This window comes from Musca domestica, unplaced genomic scaffold (assembly GCF_030504385.1).
Source record: "Musca domestica strain aabys unplaced genomic scaffold, Musca_domestica.polishedcontigs.V.1.1 49, whole genome shotgun sequence".
Taxonomy (NCBI): domain Eukaryota; kingdom Metazoa; phylum Arthropoda; class Insecta; order Diptera; family Muscidae; genus Musca; species Musca domestica.
Window position 1 is genome coordinate 1,969,199 of NW_026712344.1, and position 20,720 is coordinate 1,989,918.

The 20,720-nt window shown below is 35.9% G+C and overlaps 2 protein-coding genes across 3 annotated transcripts; one reads left to right on the plus strand and one right to left on the minus strand.

Moving 5' to 3' along the window:
• Window positions 1-468: 468 nt before the first annotated feature.
• LOC131804781 (RWD domain-containing protein 1) lies at window positions 469-1,554 on the plus strand. The gene is made up of 2 exons (XM_059127965.1): window positions 469-662; window positions 721-1,554. The coding sequence occupies exons 1-2, from the start codon at window positions 587-589 to the stop codon at window positions 1,377-1,379; spliced, it is 735 nt and encodes a 244-aa protein (XP_058983948.1). The 5' UTR covers window positions 469-586; the 3' UTR covers window positions 1,380-1,554.
• Window positions 1,396-3,228, minus strand: LOC131804780 (cysteine and histidine-rich domain-containing protein morgana-like). 2 transcript variants are annotated; one of them, XM_059127963.1, is made up of 5 exons: window positions 3,108-3,228; window positions 2,936-3,046; window positions 2,415-2,763; window positions 1,945-2,356; window positions 1,396-1,879 (listed from the first exon to the last, which is right to left on the minus strand). In XM_059127963.1, the coding sequence occupies exons 2-5, from the start codon at window positions 2,994-2,996 to the stop codon at window positions 1,616-1,618; spliced, it is 1,086 nt and encodes a 361-aa protein (XP_058983946.1). In that variant the 5' UTR covers window positions 2,997-3,046; window positions 3,108-3,228; the 3' UTR covers window positions 1,396-1,615. The 2 variants fall into 2 exon arrangements, with proteins under 2 accessions (XP_058983946.1, XP_058983945.1); XM_059127962.1 differs by having other exon boundaries at window positions 2,936-3,173.
• Window positions 3,229-20,720: the final 17,492 nt, after the last annotated feature.

A 20,720-nucleotide genomic window follows, 5' to 3' on the forward strand; every position in this document is an offset into this window, starting at 1 on the left:
AGAGACGAATTTGTTTTTTTATATTTTAATTTATTTTTCCGATATTTCGACTTTCCTCGATAGTCATCATGAGGGATTTCACTTGAAAAAATCAATTAAAATTTAGTATAAATAAATAAAACAAAAGACAATAACGACAATTACATTGGATTTTATCTCTTCTGTTTTAAGTTCTCTAATGCAGCTTTTCCATCCTTTCGCTACATCAGAGAACATAAAAAAACTTAAAAACAGAAGAGATAAAATCCCTGATGATGACTATCGAAGATAGTCGAAATATCGGAAAAAGCGTTGATGCATCTGCCTGTATTCTTCTACCATGAATCGTAGTAAAAAGTTCCACATTCTTGAAGTTCTACAAAAGAGCATTAGTTTGGGCTGACTCGGTGACCTCAGATAACTCTTAAAAAAAAAATACAAGAGACAAGTTCTCGTTGAGGTCAGTCTGGCATCCCTGTTCTGACTTTTGTTTATATGTTGACAGTTCGTATAACCTCAAAACAAACAAAACAGCTGCATTTCGCCACGGAATTTTTGCAATTGGTTGCTGCTGGTCTGGTTTAGTTTTTATTTAATTATTTCCACAATGAGTAGGAACTATCAAGAAGATCAAAACAATGAAATTGAAGCTTTGGACTCCATATACTGCGGAGACATGCAGAGTAAGATCGATATACCCCATAAATATAAAGTCCCGACTAACATTGACTTCTTTTGCAGTTTTGGAAAAGGAGCCATTCCACAAGTTTCAAATACCCATAGCCACCGAAGAATTTAACAAGGAGACACAAGAGAATGGCTTGAGTTGTTATTTGGTCTTCACCTACACTCCAACATACCCCGATGAAGCTCCTGTTGTTGAAGTCGATGAACCTGTCAATTTTCAGGAAGACTACGAACAACGTATGTTGGAACATCTGAAATCTACAATCGAGGAAAACATCGGCATGGAAATGATTTTCACTTTGGTTAGTACCGCTCAGGAATGGTTAAATGAACGCTGGGATGATTTTAAGAAGGCCGAAGAGGATGAACGCGAACGTCGTCTACTCGAAGCTGAGGAAGCAGAACGTAAACGTTTCGAGGGAACACGTGTGACCGTGGAAACATTTATGAAGTGGAAAATGGAATTCGAGGAGAGCATGGGTATTGCTGCCAAACGGGAGAAATCGAACGATAACAAGAAACTTACTGGCCGGGAGCTGTTTATGCGCGATAACACCCTTAACGATTCCGATATTAAATTTCTCATGGAAGCCGGTGATAGCATCGAAAATGTCAAGATCGACGAAAGTTTGTTCCAAGCCATCGATGACATTGACTTGGATGATGACGACGATGATGATGAAGATTGGGTGCCTGGCGATGAGAGCGACTAAAATAAAACGCAGTAGCTGTGAGTGTTATTTAGGATTTATGTTATATTTTTTATACATATAAAATTAATGAAAATGGGTTTGCTTAATAGAAATGCATAAAAATTTGAAAAGTACACTAAATCTTAAAAGATTACAGAAGAATGAGAAAAAATACACAGGAATTGTACAACATTTATATTCAAGGATGTGTTTGTTTTCTGGGCGATAATGTGGTGGTTGGTTACTGGAGAGTTGAATCAGTCCAGATCAGGTTTTTTTGAGGCCAATTCTGTTAACGTCACACCATGTGAAACAGATTCAATGTCATCTAAATTAAACTCATCGTCCGAGTCTGTTGCTGCAGATGTCTTCTGCGGCAGTGGTTGGCCTGGTTTTACTGGAGGTGGCAGTTTTTCACGAGGGAAATCCAATTTTGCCCACGAACCTGGTTCAGCTTTAGGCATGGTTATTTCAAGTTTGGTACCATACATATGGGCAGTGGTTTTCTCCACATTTATTATCTGAAAAATACACCAATTTTGTTACCTTTTATAGAATCATATGTTTCGTTTTTAGTGAGACTTACTCCTCTCAATTCCAAATCCAACTCAAATTTAGCGTTTTCTTGGTCTGGAAATACTAGGATGGCATGCAAACGTATAGGATTCACTTCTACCGTGCTCTTGGCATAATGATATTTCTTGGCATATATGGATACAATGACATTTGTTGCTGTTTGATGCCAATCGTAACGACACTGTACAACACGCTTATCATCGTTGTCCTTCACCCATTTATGCTGGCCGTTAACACAACCTTGTTGTGCCATAAATACAGCAAAATCCGAAGTTTTTCGTTGGCAACAAGACCAATATTTCATGCCTTCGTGAAAGATCGGTACACCAGAATGATACTGGCATGTTCCATTATCGGTAGATGTACCCGTGTATGAATATGTACATCCTGAATTTTTGCAACTGGTTCCAACGGCAACTTCGCTGAAAGGAAATGTGACAAATTCATATTTGGAAAACTTAAGGTTGTACTTGTACTTACTCTGTACCGTTGACTTCCGATTGAGCAGGATCCTTGGTGACTAGGTTATCAATAAGTTCTTTTAAGGCTGGAGCTACAGTGGCAGTTACGGCGGTCATTGCTGTTTCCACTGGCGGCCTTGGTAAGGCTTCCTTGATTGGTGCCCTTACCTCGACTACTTCTTCTTTAAGATCCTTATCTTCTTTACTTGGTTTCTCAGGCTCCGGTGGCTTAATATTTGAATGTTTCGATAATGTACAGCCCTTAATGCTTAAAAATTCGGTAAAATCGACTGATTTTTTGTTACAGCATGACCAACCCTTATAAGCGTCATGGAAGAATGGGGCTCCTGGATGATGGCGACATGATTCTGTAAAAATAGGAGACAACAATGAGTCATGGAAATTTCTAGACAAGTGAAAAAATATCCATCAAAAATTAATGTGTCGTTTTCAAAATAGAATTGTTCGTAGCAACAAATTTATACTTATCCATTTATTATTTTTCGGATTATTAAGAGTCATGTTTTGATTTCTATTTACCATCATTGTTTTTCTCCGGGTCGAACTCTTGTCCACAGCCTCGATTGTAGCAGCGCTGCATTTTTCTTAATTTTTTTGTTGTCTTTCAACTGTTCCGATGAATAAGAGTAACTTTAAAATTAACTTTGTTGTTTATTTGTTCAATTTGTGTTTATAAGTTAAAGGTGTTTACCAGAAATTCCGTATATTTCTAGAACCTGTAGTAAAATGAGCACAATGTTTAACAGCTGTTGGGATGAGAATGAAAATCTGCTTTTCCATCTAACTCATACAGAGTTGTATCGTGACGTTGAACACAATGAAAGACGCTCGCTGTCGACGCAGTTAATGCATGCCGCTGGTGTGCAAAACGTAAAGTACATATTTTAAGTGATAAACTGCCGGTTTTTGGATATTTCACCTGCCTTGACAAAAGTCAAGATCCTGGCGCAATAACAAGGTGTTCTTGTAAATATTAAAAATCGGATTTAATGCCAATATTCGTTGGTCATTTGCATGTCAAAATTAAGAAAAGTCATGCAATCATATATTTACATTTTTTATACCCTCCACCAAAAAAGTATGGAGGTCGTCATTCCGTTTGTAACTCATCGAAATAATCATTTTAGACCCAACAAAGTATATATATTTTTGATCAGCGTAAAATTCTAAGACGATCCGTCCGTCTGTTGTAATCACGCTACAGTCTAAACGAATTAAGATAGGAAGCTAAAATTTTGCACAGATCTCTCTTTTGTCTGCAGGCAGGTCAAGTTTGAAGATGGGCTATATCGGTCCACGATATCGTATAGCTCCCATGTAACGGTACCCCCGATATTCGGTATTTTGATGATGTTAGCCACATTTTTCAATGGAATTGTCTGAAAATCCACACAAGTAGTTCCTTGTGGGCACTTTATACCTCGACAGAGAATTATCTATATAGGTCTACAATATCGTATAGCCCCCATATAACAGTACCCCCACGGTATTCGGTATTTTGATGATTTTAGCCACATTTTTCAATGGAATTGTCTGAAATTCCACAAAAGGAGTCCCTTATGGGCATTTTACCCCCTCAAAAAGAATTGTCTATATAGGTCCACGATATCGTATTTCCCCCATATAACGGTACCCCCCGATATTCGGTATTTTTATGATTTTACTCACATTTTTCATCGGAATTGTCTGAAAATACACACAAGGAGTTCCTTGTGGGTACTTTATACCTCGGCAGAGATATCGTATAGCCCTCATATAACGGTACCCCCGATATTCGGTATTTTAATGTTTTTAGCCATATTTTTCAACGGAATGGTCATAAGGGGTTCTTTGTACACAAGGGGTTCTTTGTGAGCACTTTACCCCCCGACAGAGAATTCTCTATAGAGGTTAACGATAACGTATAGCTCCCATATAACGGTACCACGCGATATTCGGTGTTTTGATGATTTTAGCCTCATTTTCCAATCGTATTGTCTGAAAATCCACACACGTAGTTCTTTGTGAGCACTTTACCCCTGAAACGGAATTGTCTATATAGGTCCACAATATCGTATAACCCCCATATAACGGTACTCCCCTATATTCGGTATTTGATGATTTTGGCCACTTTTTCCAATGGAACTATCTGAAAATCCACACAAGGAGTTCCTTGTGAGTACTTTACACGCAGACATAGATTTGTCTTTATAGGTCCACAATATCGTATATCCCCCCATATATCGGCACCTTCCGATATTAGATATTTTAAAGATTTTAAAATAATTTTTAATGGATTTTATTTTTTTGAAAATTTTTTAATTCGTTCCAAATGATGGAGGGTATTCAAAGTTCGGCCCGGCCGAACTTACTGCTTTTTTACTACTTTACTAGTTTTTTCATCTCTTTGGGGGTCAAAAATGTATACATGGTAAAAAAATATAGGTAGACGCATCGACACAGCTGCTGGGACTGGCAAATCAGTTTTGGAATTGAAAATGTTGAATGAAAATTATTTAAATTTGTAAAAATTGTTGAAAAACACGTATTATAATAACCTCCGAATGACGTCGTATAAGAAAACATTTAAAAATGTACTTATATTTGAAAAAAAAACATTCAAAAATACATTACCCCAGTAGCTGTGTCGACGCGTCTACCTATATTCTTCTACCATGGGTGGAGGGTATAAAAACATATGCAAAAATGATGTGTCATATGTAAAATGCATGGTAGAAGAATATAGGTAGACGCATCAACACAGCTACTGGGGTAATGAACTGTCAAACCAATTTTAGAATTGAAAATATTGAATACAAAAAATTATTTAAATTTGAAAAATTTGTTGAAAAACACGAATTATAATAACCTCCGAATGACGTCGTATAAGAAAACATATAAAAATCTACTTATGTTTGAAAAGACTTTTACATTTTTTTTGACATATCAATGTTCCCAAGCGTTGATGCATCTACCTGTATTCTTCTGCCATGGTAAAATGGCAATTTTGACAGCACATATGTAAAAAAAAAACTGATCGTCTGACAGCAGCTTTATTGAGAAAACAAACAAAAAATCGGGAACTAATTGATTCTGTACTAGACTCTGGTTGTGTTCAATTGACTCTTAAAATGTTACAATATTTTTTCATAAATTTCTTAAATTAGTATAAATTGCAAACATGAAAGGAAAATTGAATCCCCGATAGAAGGACAATCAAAGACCTAAAATGGTAAAGACTAGACAATTGTCATTTTGAGCAAATGGTTTGTGTCTACAACAAATAGAGTAACAGCTTACGACAGAGGCATGTTAATATAAAAAAAAAAAAACAACAAATACAGAAGCGGATGACAAATAAAAGGATAAAAAATACAAAAACATTGTTTTTAAAATTCTATTCCATAGACCCAGCGATGCCAACTTAGTGCTTTTCGCGCTATTTATGGTGCTTTTTAGACCCCCTAAAACGCCAAAATAGTGGGCATAGCGCGAAACGAAAAAAAAGCACTGTACCTACGCTTTTCATCTTTTCTGTTGGTGCTTTTAGCGCGTTTTAGATTTTTAAATATAACAATGTTTATACATTCGAATATTTTGATAGTATGACATCTACTTGTCGCAAGTTCTTTACAAATTCTTTACGTGTCATTCCTGTCATTGAAGTTCTTTTGTTTACTCTTTTTTAATAAACCATAATAAAATAAAGAATTTTGTGTATTATAAACCAATTGAAGGAAAAGTGAAATGAACGAGAAAAAACGTAAGTTTATACATGGCTGCTTTGTTGTACGAGTTTACAAAACTTCAACTGAATTTGAAGCTATGGGTTTTATGGGTGAACATAATCGTAAGTAAAAATGTGTATGTCTGCAAGTTTTAACCACATGTAAAATGTTCCTAATATATCATATTTTTTTAAAAATATGAATGCACTTATATACATGTAATATTTATATATGTTGTTGTTGATTTAAGACACATTTTTCAATGGAATTGTCTGCAATTCTACACAAGGAGTTCTTTGTGAGTACTTTACCCCCTGAAATAGAATTGTCGGTAAGGTCCACAATATCGTATATCCTCAATATATCGGCATCTTCCGATATTGGGTATTTTTGTAGATTTTAACAGAATTTTTAATGGATTTTTTTTTTGTAAATTTCCTAATTCGTTTTAAATGGTGGAGGGTATTCAAAGTTCGGCTCGGCCGAACTTACTGCTTTTTTACTTGTTTAAAAATATGTATGCGCTTATATACATGTAATGTTTATTTTGTTGTTGCAAAATGGTCAGGCTTTATCTCTTTATTGTTGTTTTTATAAAAACAACGTTTGTTTAATGAAATGTTTATATAAGATACGATCTAAATTTTTGAATAAAACAGTATTTAGTTTAAAAAAAGTGTTTTATTGACAATTTTGGTTAGAAAAAAATACATAGCGCTTTTTATGCTTTTTTAAGGAACATTTTTACGCCATTTACGCTTTTCTGATTTTTAATTACGCTTTTAGCTCTCAAAATGTTGGCATCACTGCATAGACCAGCTATGGGCAGCCTCGGACGAACTCGCAATGAGAATAAGAATCAGTCGTCGATGAGACACCGACGAATGAAGACGTGTGTGGCTGCACGCATTGCTACCGTTGATGCACTTAGCGAAAGAATAGTTTCATTATTATTTTATTTCAGCTTAACTACATGCCAGAATGCTACAATCATATTTTATGGTTAAAAATGCTTTTGATAGTATTCAATGCATTTTATGTGGCAAAATGAAAAATATGACGTATTGAGACGTCATTTTAACAATTTTTTATAAATATTAATATTTTTATTAAGTGTTCCCTGCTTCCAAAGCCTTAAATCTCCATTTTTTATTTAACTACTTTTGTATCGATTATTTTTAAATTAATCAGTGAATTGTTTTTTTTTATACCCTACAACACTATGTGTTGGGGGTATTATAAGTTTGATTGGGCCAGAATTTATGTAACACCTCGAAATATTGGTTTCCCATATAGGAAAGTATATATGGATCTTCCTAGCTCGCCGAGCTGAGTCGATCTAGCTATGTATGTCCGTCCGTCCGTCTGTCCGTCTGTCCGTCTGTCCGTCTGTCCATGTTAATTTGTAATCACTCTACAGGTCGCAATTATGGCCCGATCTTCACGAAATTTAGAATGGAGGTGGGTCTGGGGTCAGAATAGAACCCTATTTCTTTTGGAGATGATCGCCAAATGTTTAGGGGTTGAAATGGACCAAATACTGAAAAAATGTCGGATTTTGCAGTAGCTATACAGGTCGCAATTATAGACCAATCGACGCGGAATTTCGCATGTAGCTAGAGTTCAGGGCGGGGAAGAAGCCTACCAATTTGGGTGGTCATCGGATAATATTTAGCGGGTAAAATAGACCATATATTTTGTGTTGAAAAAATTCAAAATTTTTCATTAAACCGCGAATATTTTAAATCCCGGCGAAATCACAAAGCCATGACAAGGTTACTTCTGATCTTTACATTGATGTTAACATCCAACAAAACGGATATATAGCAAAATATGTGCGATATATACGTTTATCAAAGAAGATATGCTTGAAAAATCTCTTATATGTCGAGAACGGCTGAACTGATTTCGGCAGTTCTCATTAATTCAGAATGGCCTCTTGGCAGGAAAGAAAAAAACGTCTAAAAAATCGCATAAAAATATCTCTCTAAAGATGAAAATATTGATTTTGTAAAATTTTCTCATATTTTTTCATTTTTTTGGCATATTTTCATTTTGAATTAAACATTTGGTAATATTTCTACAGCTAACAAAACTAAGTAGTTAGGATATCAGGATATCATATACAGATCGCATTTATGGTCCGATCCTTACAAAATTTTGCATGGGGATAAGATGAGGGTCAGAATAGAAGCCTACTCTTTTTGGAGATGATCGCCATATATTTAGGGGTTGAAATGGACCAAAAAACTGCAAAATTGTCAGCAGGTCGTAATTATTGCCCGATCCTCATTTGACTGGGGGTTACCGGACATTGCAAAAGCCAAGCAGTTTTGGATGGCCATCCAAAAATATTCAATGTGTGAAATAGTTTGCCAACTTTTGTAGATAAAATACGAAAATGTCCATTCCAGTGACTTTTTGGAGAATTCACAAATACAGGAAAGACGCACTTCTGACTATTTCGTTAACTCTGATTTCGTTGAAGAATATAGTCAAATGTCTGTATCTCATATAGATGCGTTTCAGTCAAAAACCAATAATAAATGTTAATCTTTTGCCACTTCTGAGAGATTGTAGGTCTTTGGGAAATATTGGTTCCAGATCTAGGAAGACCATTTACGTGCAACATCTACCAATAAATTGGAAATGAGCAAATTAGTTTAAATTGCTATTATTTGAAAATTAGAGAAAGAAATCTGATGGTTTTCTTTTATTACTTGTCACAGTATCTTCTGGAATTCTTTCGAGTATCTCGCCTAAATTAACTGTATCGTTTATTCTAGTGTTGTAGGGTATTCAACGGTCGGCCCCGCTCGACTGTAGCCTTTGCTTACTTGTTTTATTATACCCTACAACACTATGTGTTGGGGGTATTATAAGTTTGATTGGGCCAGAATTTATGTAACACCTCGAAATATTGGTTTCCCATATAGGAAAGTATATATGGATCTTCCTAGCTCGCCGAGCTGAGTCGATCTAGCTATGTATGTCCGTCCGTCCGTCTGTCCATGTTAATTTGTAATCACTCTACAGGTCGCAATTATGGCCCGATCTTCACGAAATTTAGAATGGAGGTGGGTCTGGGGTCAGAATAGAACCCTATTTCTTTTGGAGATGATCGCCAAATGTTTAGGGGTTGAAATGGACCAAATACTGAAAAAATGTCGGATTTTGCAGTAGCTATACAGGTCGCAATTATAGACCAATCGACGCGGAATTTCGCATGTAGCTAGAGTTCAGGGCGGGGAAGAAGCCTACCAATTTGGGTGGTCATCGGATAATATTTAGCGGGTAAAATAGACCATATATTTTGTGTTGAAAAAATTCAAAATTTTTCATTAAACCGCGAATATTTTAAATCCCGGCGAAATCACAAAGCCATGACAAGGTTACTTCTGATCTTTACATTGATGTTAACATCCAACAAAACGGATATATAGCAAAATATGTGCGATATATACGTTTATCAAAGAAGATATGCTTGAAAAATCTCTTATATGTCGAGAACGGCTGAACTGATTTCGGCAGTTCTCATTAATTCAGAATGGTCTCTTGGCAGGAAAGAAAAAAACGTCTAAAAAATCGCATAAAAATATCTCTCTAAAGATGAAAATATTGATTTTGTAAAATTTTCTCATATTTTTTCATTTTTTTGGCATATTTTCATTTTGAATTAAACATTTGGTAATATTTCTACAGCTAACAAAACTAAGTAGTTAGGATATCAGGATATCATATACAGATCGCATTTATGGTCCGATCCTTACAAAATTTTGCATGGGGATAAGATGAGGGTCAGAATAGAAGCCTACTCTTTTTGGAGATGATCGCCATATATTTAGGGGTTGAAATGGACCAAAAAACTGCAAAATTGTCAGCAGGTCGTAATTATTGCCCGATCCTCATTTGACTGGGGGTTACCGGACATTGCAAAAGCCAAGCAGTTTTGGATGGCCATCCAAAAATATTCAATGTGTGAAATAGTTTGCCAACTTTTGTAGATAAAATACGAAAATGTCCATTCCAGTGACTTTTTGGAGAATTCACAAATACAGGAAAGACGCACTTCTGACTATTTCGTTAACTCTGATTTCGTTGAAGAATATAGTCAAATGTCTGTATCTCATATAGATGCGTTTCAGTCAAAAACCAATAATAAATGTTAATCTTTTGCCACTTCTGAGAGATTGTAGGTCTTTGGGAAATATTGGTTCCAGATCTAGGAAGACCATTTACGTGCAACATCTACCAATAAATTGGAAATGAGCAAATTAGTTTAAATTGCTATTATTTGAAAATTAGAGAAAGAAATCTGATGGTTTTCTTTTATTACTTGTCACAGTATCTTCTGGAATTCTTTCGAGTATCTCGCCTAAATTAACTGTATCGTTTATTCTAGTGTTGTAGGGTATTCAACGGTCGGCCCCGCTCGACTGTAGCCTTTGCTTACTTGTTTTAATTTAATTTAATTTTTTATTTATGTTTTAAGTTGAATTAAAATTAAATTTAAATATTTGTATTTATACAAAACATTTCCTCCTATAATATGCTAGTACACTGTAATAATAATAATAATATCATTATGCATTAGTTGGCGCCAACAACTCATGAAATTTCTTTGAGTGGACGTTCACTCTCTCGCACTAATACACATTCATTTTTTGTTTTGAGCATCCCTGCCATAGACCTTTCCAAAAATATTCATATTGCCTTAGCCGTTTAAATCAGTTAACATTGGTAACTATGTTGTTATGATATCATAACAACAGAGGTATTTTCACAGGGTTGCCATATTTTGACTCTGTCTTGTCCCATCTTTATACTTCTATGTCTTTGGGACAATGTTCTTTCGTACCCCTGCTTCTTGCTACTGCACCGTGATGATAAGATACTCTTTCGATATAAACATTTTGATACAAGAAAATATCCGATTAGGTTATGCTTAACAGAAATTTGTTCTTAATTATTTTGGCCTTGGGCCACCTTGACCTGGTTTCGTGGTTCTAAATCAAGTATTGAGAGCAGAGTAACAAAACGATATTTTAAAAACGTGATTTGCTGTTTTCGTATTCTCGTCTCTCATCAAGTCAAGTCGCGGCGGAATCACAAAATTTGTACGAATGTAAATTGTATTTAATTCGTGTTATTATCACCACTAACTAGAACTAGAGTCACAATCGTTAAAGAGAAACCAATAAAATGTTAATGAGTTGTAAACGCGATATGCCGAAAGAGATAGGGAAGTTAGTTCCCTATTTGTTTTTGAATTCAATGCAAAAAAAGACAAAAACACACACAGACAAGAACTTTTAAACGTTAAGAGTTTAAAGAGACCACAACATTTGGATCATTAACAAATCTTGGTTTTGAATGGCCCCAAGCAAATGCAATTTCAATGGCCGGTGGACTACGTGACCACTTTGAACAGACAATGCCAGCTAACAGAATGGAATGCTTCATAATTCTGTTTTTATGGAACTTGTATGACTTTTAAAATACTTGCATGAAATTATAAAACAGTCGATAATGTGTTAAAAATGACCAACATATTTACATACACATGTGTATGTAGATTTAAAGATTTTAATTCCGATTTACATGAAAATTCACTATTATTATACCCTCCACCATTCTATGGAGGGTATATTAACTTTGTAATTCCGTTTGTAACTCCTCGAAATATTCTTAATAGACACTACAAAGTATATATATTCTGGATCAGCGTAAAATTCTAAGACGATCTAGTGATGTCCGTCTGTCTGTTGTAATCACGACATCTTTCGAACGAATTGAGATAGAAAGCTAAAATTTTGCATACATGTTTATTTTTCCAGTAGGCAGGTTAAGTTCGTAAATGGGCCATGTCGGTCCACGTTTTCGTATAGTCCCCATATAACGGTACCTCCCGATATTCAGTATTTTCATGATTTCAGCAACATTATCCACCGGAATCGTTTCAAATTTCGTATTGAAAGATCTTAATGGGTACTACAACTTATGGCAAAAAATTTCGTATGCAGGTTCACGTCTTCGTATAGCCCCCATATAACGGTACCTCCCGATATTCGGTCTTTTCACGATTTCAGCAACATTATTCACCGGAATCGTTTCAAGTTTCGTATTGAAAGACCTTAAAGGGTACTACAACTTATGACAAAAAATTGTGTATGCAGGTGCACGTCTTCGTATAGCCCCCATATAACGGTATATCCCAATATTCGGTATATTCATGATTTTAGCGACATTATTAACCGGAATTATTTCAAATTTCGTATTTGAAGTTCGTAATAGGTACTAAAGCCTATGACAAAAAATGTTTGTATGCAGGTCTAAGTCTTCCTATAGCCCTTATATAACGGTACCCCCAGATATTCGGTATTTTCATGATTGCAGCAACATTATTCACCGGAATCGTTTCAGATTTCGTATTGAAAGATGTTAAAGGGTACTACAACTTATGACAAAAAATTTTGTATGCAGGTGCACGTCTTCGTATAGCCCCCATATAACGGTATATCCCGATATTCGGTATATTCATGATTTTAGCGACATTATTAACTGGAATTATTTCAAATTTCGTTTTTGAAGTTCGTAATGGGTACTAAAGCCTATGACAAAAAAATTTTTGTATGCAGGTCTAAGTCTTCCTATAGCCCTTATATAACGGTACCCCCAGATATTCGGTATTTTCATGATTTCAGCAACATTATTCACCGGAATCGTTTCAGATTTCGTACTGGAAGATCCTAATGGGTACTACTACCTATGACAGAAATTTTTGTATGCAGGCCCAGATCTTCGTATAGCCCCCATATAATGGTACTTCCCGATATTCGGTATTTTCATGATTTTAGCGACATTATTAACTGGATTTATTTCAAATTACGTATATGAAGTTCGTAATGGGTACTACAGCCTATGAAAAAAGTTTTTGTATGCAGGTCCAAGTCTTCCTATAGCCCTCATATAACGATACCTCCAGATAATCGGTATTTTCATGATTTCAGCAACATTATTCAGCGGAATCGTTTCAAATTTCGTCCTGGAAGATCTTAATGGGTACTACAACTTATGGCAAAAAATTTCGTATGCAGGTCCAAGTCTTCCTATAGCCCTTATATAACGGTACCCCCAGATATTCGGTATTTTCATGATTTCAGCAACATTATTCACCGGAATCGTTTCAGATTTCGTACTGGAAGATCCTAATGGGTACTACTACCTATGACAGAAAATTTTGTATGCAGGCCCAGATCTTCGTATAGCCCCCATATAATGGTACTTCCCGATATTCGGTATTTTCATGATTTTAGCGACATTATTAACCGGAATTTCGTATATGAAGTTCGTAATGGGTACTACAGCCTATGACAAAAGTTTTTGTATGCAGGTATAAGTCTTCCTATAACCCTTATATAACGGTACCACCAGATATTCGGTATTTTCATGATTTCAGCAACATTATTCAGCGGAATCGTTTCAAATTTCATCCTGGAAGATCTTAATGGGAACTACAAATTATGGCAAAAAATGTCGTATGCAGGTTCACGTCTTCTTATAGTCCCATATAACGGTTTTCATTTATGTGGTAATTTTCGATTTTTTTTTTTGAATTTTCCAATTTCCTTCGCTGCTTTTTTACTTGTTATCAATTGAATTTGTTTTCAAATTTCAAAAGCGCACGCTCCTCAATCACATCCAGTATCACAGAAATTGACCTTTTTTGTGTGAATCTATTTCATGTCGAATTGTCAAAGTGACAATTTGTTTAAGCTTTGGCCAAGGTTAACATCAAATCAAAGATTTATGTTTTCAATTTGATAAAGCATGAAGTGTTCGAATTGTGGTAGTAACATCTGTGTAGCTGTATGGCTCAGTATTACAGCTCAGCACAAGCATACTTGACCACCACGACCACACCAGCATACTATGTGATGGTGGCATTAAGGAAAACCCTGACGAGTATTTAAATTGTTGTCTGCTACTGCAAGTCGATATGAATTTTGTCGAATATGTTTTTATTTTGTTGTTGTAATGCTGAGTAGTTGTTGGTTTTTTAATAGCCCACATTTCACGCCTTATTAAAGAATGCAATTGTTTTGTACATAGTTTGTTTTGACCAAGAATGGACAAATGCTGTCATGTCTTGGCTATGGCCGTCGCCTCAAACGTGTTGGCATTTTATGGTCTTGGTATTTTGGCACTGGACACGTTAAATGTGATATGTACACATGTACGTGTATATATGTAAATGTAGATTTGTATTTTTTTGTGAGTTAGAGATGCTATAGAGGGTTAGATGAAAAAACTGGAACCATCTTCAGACTGCTGTCATTCCTAAGCCACTTGTCCGACAGCTGTTAAAATTACTCCAGTGACAGCTCATTATGTTTTTTACAAGCCTACAAAAGCATATTGGTGAGAATTTTCCAGAAAAAAAGTTATTCGTGATGGAATTCAAGCGCGGTAGTGTGATTTCTTTATATTTGGCTGGAAAACCACAAGTGGCTATCGTTAGAGCACTCCAGCATTTAAATATGAATAAATCTTTTGTGTCTCGTACCAACGCTCGTTACCGTGATACGGGTAGCGTAGGCCTACCGACGACAAGTACTTGGACGGAAGAAAACAGCAACATCAGCAGAAATGGTTTGAAAAGTATAGAAGCGACTTGATCGAAACCCGCGTCTCAGTGGCCGAAAGATGGCTCGTTAGTTGAATATATCGCAATATTCGATTCGGCAAATATTGAAAAATGAGCTCGGGGTAAAGCCATTGAAATTCCAAAAAGTACAAGAATAGACTCAAAAGAGCTAAAGAGATGCTTCGCTTGGCCGAAAGTTGTGAACTGCCGAATTTGGGTTTCTCCAATCAGAAAACATTCGTTGTCCTGCAGTTTGTAAACAAACAAAATGATCGTGTTTACTTGCAAATATGTGCACCTTCGGTTGGCCACTAGAACTCAAGCGCCGGCCATGGTGATGGCGCTCGTATTAATCGTCCGTGGCATCAAAATAAATGCCGAATATTATCGGGAAAATATTTTGGAGGGTGTATTAAAGCCTTGGGCACACAAACATTTTGGCCGCAGACCTTGGACATTCCAACAGGAATCAGCACCATCGCACTCAGCACGCGCCACCCAAGAATGTTTACAAAATGAGGTTCCTCGCTTCATTTCCAGCACGGAATGGTCACCAAAATCTCCGGATACCAATCCGTTGGATTATTGTGTCTGATGTATTTTGGAAAAAAAGGTTGGCACTAAAAAATACCAAAGTGTCGATCACCTCAAGCAAGCGTTTCGCCGGGAATGGGCTAAAATACCGCAGAGCAACATTCGGGCAGCGTGTGCCGGTTTCATTGGCCATAATTCGAGCCAAAGGTGACCAATTCGAACAAATCTAAACGTATTCTAAAATTAGATGCCATTTCCGATTTTTTTTACTTTTATTCAATAAATTTAAAAAAAAAATGTAAATATTATGGCATTTGACTTTAGTGCAGTTTTTTTTATTTCACCCTGTATGTAAAACTCTTATCGTCTGATAGAAGCTTAAGTGTTTGATACTCCCAAATTTACAATGATAAATTTATGACTTAAATTAAATATAAATTCATAATTTATAACATTTTTTGCGCATTTTTCGGAGGAACTACTCGTAAAAGCTGGTCACCAGCTGTCAGACATACGCATACTCCGGGCGATAATATATTGTTTTTCATACCGTCCACCATACATAGTATATATACCCTCTATATTAAGTTCGTCATTCCGTTTGTAACTCATCGAAATAATAATTTTAGACCTTCCGTCCGTCTGTTGTAATCACGCTAGAGTCAAAACGAATTAAGATAGGAAGCTAAAATTTTGCACAGATGTGTCTTGTCTGCAGGCAGGTCTAGTTAGAAGATGGGTTATATCGGTTGGAATATGCGTTATATCGGTTCACGATATCGTATAGCTCCCATATAATGGAACCCCATCCGATATTCGGTATTTTCATGATTTAGCCACATTTTCCAACTGAATTGTCTAAAATTCTACACAAGAAGTTCCTTGTGAGTACTTTATCCCCTGGAAGAAAATTACCGATGTAGGTCCACGATATCGTATATCCCCCATATAAAGGTACCTCACAATATATTTGGTAAATTCATGAGTTTAGCCACATTTCTTCAACGGAATTATCTGAAAATTCACGCAAAAGTTCCTTGTGTGTACTTATCTATATAGGCCCACGATATCGTATATCCCCCCATATAAAGCTACTTCCCGATATTCGGTATATTCATGAGTTTAGCCACATTTTGACGGAATTGTCTAATATGCTACAAAAGGAGTTCCTTGTGCGTACTTTATCCCTTAGAAGAGAGTTGTCTTTATAGGTCCATGATTTCGTATAGCCCCCACATAACGGTAACCACCGATATTTGATGTTTTGATGATTTTTGCCAAATTTTTCAATTGTCTTAAAAAGAGTTCCTTGTTAGTACATTATCGCCTGAAAGAGAATTGTCTATATATGTTCATAGGTAGGTATAGCGCCCATATGACGGTACCCTCAGATATTCGGTATTTTCATGACTTTTGCGACATTATTCACCGGAATTGTTTCAAATTTCGTATTTGAAGTTCGTAATGGGTACTATAACCAAAATTTATGCGGGATCACGCCTTCATATAGCCCCCACATAACGGGTTTTATTTAAGTGGTATTTTTCGATGGATTTTTTTATACCCTACACCACAAGGTGGTCATTTATACCCTACACCACAAGGTGGTCAGGGTATTATGTATTTGTGCATTTGTTTGTAACAGGCAAAAGGAAACGAGATAGACCCATAGTTCCTTTTGATGATCTGCATAGAATCACATTCTGAGTCGATTTATGCATGTCCGTCCGTCCGTCCGTCCGTCCGTCCGTCTGTCCATGTATTTTTGTAAACAAAGTACAGGTCGCATTTATTGCCCGATCCAGATGAAATTTTGCACAGATCATTTGTTTGGCCCAAGGACGAACCCTATTGAAATTGGAAATAATCGGTCAAAATTTAGATATAGCTCCCATATATATCTTCGTCCGATTTGCCTTTTATTGCGCACCAAACGTGTAATATCGGCTTGAATTGTATGGAATTTTGCATATACACCCAAATTAGGCCTGAAAATATGTATGCCGAATTTGATCGAAATCGGTTCAGATATAGCTATAGCCTCCATATATATTGTTCATCCGATTTTTTATTTTTGTCCACCACCGCCGTAATATGCACTCTGCAACAACAATATTTGGGGAAATATATCAAATATAGCTCAGAAATACATTTGCTAAATTTTATCGAGATCGGTTCAGATTTGGATATAGCTCCCACCTATAACTTCGTCCGATTTACTTTTTATTGTGCACCAAACGTCTAATATTTGTCCAAATGGGAAGGAATTTGGCACATATGACCGAATTGAGTCTAGAAGCTAGTATGTCAAATTTGGTGAAGATCGGTTCATATATAGCTATAGCCTCCATATATATTATTCATCCGATTTGTTATATTTGTTACCCACAACCGTAATATGCACTCCGTAACAACGATATTCAGGGAAATATATCAAATACAGCTCAGAAATATCTTTGCCAAATTTTATCAAGATCGGTTCAGATTTGGATAAAGCTCCCATATATATATTTATCCGATTTCAAATTAATTGTGCACCAAATGGTCAATACAAGTCCAAATTTAAAAGATACAAATGCTTCGGCATATTTAGTCCTTTGAACTTTAAATTATAATTATAATCATAGCGTGTATGATTGAATTCTCCCATAAAAACTTTTAATTGTTATGTGGAGCTCTACTAAATTAGCAAAGTGGTGTAGGGTATCATAAAGTCGGCCCCGCCCGACTTTAGGACTTTCTTTACTGGTTTTTAATTTGCTTCTTCCAAATGGTTCGGCCCGACCGACTTTTTTTCATAAAAAAGCTTGTATGCATACGTGAACAAAGTTCCGCTGTCTGACATTTTATATAATTTTAAAGTAGTCTAAACACGTAGTCTGAATGGGCTATAACTCACTAGATCTACTAAATGAATTTGGTTTAGTTGAATAATGTAAACGTGTTTGAAATCTTTATTTTAGTGTTGTTATTATACAGTTGTTATTGCCTCTTACGCACTAATGCGTATACGTTCTGAAAAAAATTTTAGTTACTCATACGCACCACATATTCACAAGCTTTCAAAACACTCATACGCACCCAAGACTCTAATATCTCAAAACATCTGATATATTCAAAAAAAAACCTAATGCTTATTTATGTAACTCATAATTAAGACATAACCTCAACACCATTCAGAATTTCAATGAAATTTGCCGACTTTGTCATTCTTGAGAAGCAAAAAATAAAATCCAACAAAATATTTCATTTAACATGACAGACCCACCCAGCTAAACTAAATTACAGAACATAAATAAATTGTATAAATCGTAATTTAACATAACAATATTACAACACCTTTTTCAACACATACAGCTACAACAACAACAGAAACAAGTAAAAAAGCAGTAAGTTCGGCCGGGCCGAACTTTGAATACCCTCCAGCATTTGGAACGAATTTTTAAAAAAAAAAAAAAAATAAAATCCATTAAAAATTCTTTTAAAATCATTAAAATATCTAATATGGGGGGATATACGATATTGTGGACCTATAAAGACAAATCTATGTCTGCGTGTAAAGTACTCACAAGGAACTCCTTGTGTGGATTTTCTGATAATTCCATTGGAAAAAGTGGCTTAAATCATCAAAATACGGAATATAGGGGAGTACCGTTATATGGGGGATATACGATATCGTGGACATATATAGACAATTCTTTTTGAGGGGGTAAAATGCCCACAAGGGACTCCTTTTGTGGAATTTCAGACAATTCCATTGAGAAATGTGGATAAAATCATCAAAATACCGAATATCGGAGGTACCGTTATATGGGCGCTATACGAAATGGTGGACCTATATAGATAATTCTCTGCCGAGGTATAAAGTACCCACAAGGGACTCCTTGTGTGGATTTTCGGACAATTCCGATGAAAAATGTGGGTAAAATCATGTGGGTAAAATCCTCGATATACGATATCGTGGACCTGTATAGACAATTCTCTCTCAGGGGGTGAAGTACTCACAAGGAACTACTTGTGTGGATTTTAAGACAATTCTATTGAAAAGTTTGGCTAACATCATCAAAATACCGAATATCGAGGGGTACAGTTATATGGGGGATATACGATATCGTGGACCTACATAGACAATTCTTTTTGAGGGGATAAAATGTCCACAGGGGACTCCTTCTGTGGAATTTCAGACAATTCTATTGAAAAATGTGGCTAAAATCATCAAAATACCGAATACCGTGGGGGTACCGTTATATGTGGGCTATACGATATTGTGGACCTATATAGATAATTCTCTGCCGAGGTATAAAGTACATACAAGGAAGTACTTGTGTGGATTTTCAGACAATTCCATTAAAAATGTGGCTAAAATCATCAAAATACCGAATATGGGGGGTACCGTTATATGGGGGCTATACGATATCGTGGACCGATATAGTCCATCTTCGAACTTGACCTGCCTGCAGACAAAAGAGAGATCTGTGCAAAATTTTAGCTTTCTATCTTAATTCGTTTAGACTGTAGCGTGATTACAACAGACGGACAGGGCTAAATCGTCTTAGAATTTTACGCTGATCAAGAATATATATACTTTGTTGGGTCTAAAATGATTATTTCGATGAGTTATAAACGGAATGACGAACTTAATACACCCTCCATACTTTTTTTGGTGGAGGGTATAAAAATAAAATAAAATAACAAACCATTTTGTTCTCACAATCTACACAAATGGAAATTTTGAAATCTCATACATACCAAAAAAACGGAGGCTATGCGGCATTTAAAATTGTTCATTGATTGGCGATACAACAACTAACCAACAGGAGACCATTAATTAATTAAGAACAAATGAACACAACTAACTATGTATCGAAATCGTTGCAGAGATCAATTGAATTGTTTACCTCCACCAACCGGACTACGGCACACAATCACATTTAACAACGCCAAACGCCTTCCACCATTAGTAAATACCCCATGGGCAATATGTGTGTGTGTGTGTCTATTGACCAGGTCATAAATTGATCTGCCATACGCGATCTGCGGACACAAATGCGTCAGCGGCTAAGGTATCGACTGACGAACGGCAGAACAAAATATGATTTACAACTACCGCCATGGTGTAAAGAAAAAAATTCAATCAAGGTGTCTCCAGAAGCCAATTTCGCTTCGAGTTGTTGGTTTGTTTATTCAACACTGACGTTGTCCGAAGTCCGAAGGCAAATATATTTTTCGAACAATGTAAAATATTTTTTTTATTGCATTTTGAAATGTGCTGATGAAATCAACAAATATTTTAACATGTTGTAGCATGCAACACCGAGGATAGGATCAATGTGGTTTCTTTTTTTAAGTTGCAATCCAGAAAAAGGCAAATAAAGGTATACAAAATACTTTGTACATACTTTTGAGTGCGGGTAAG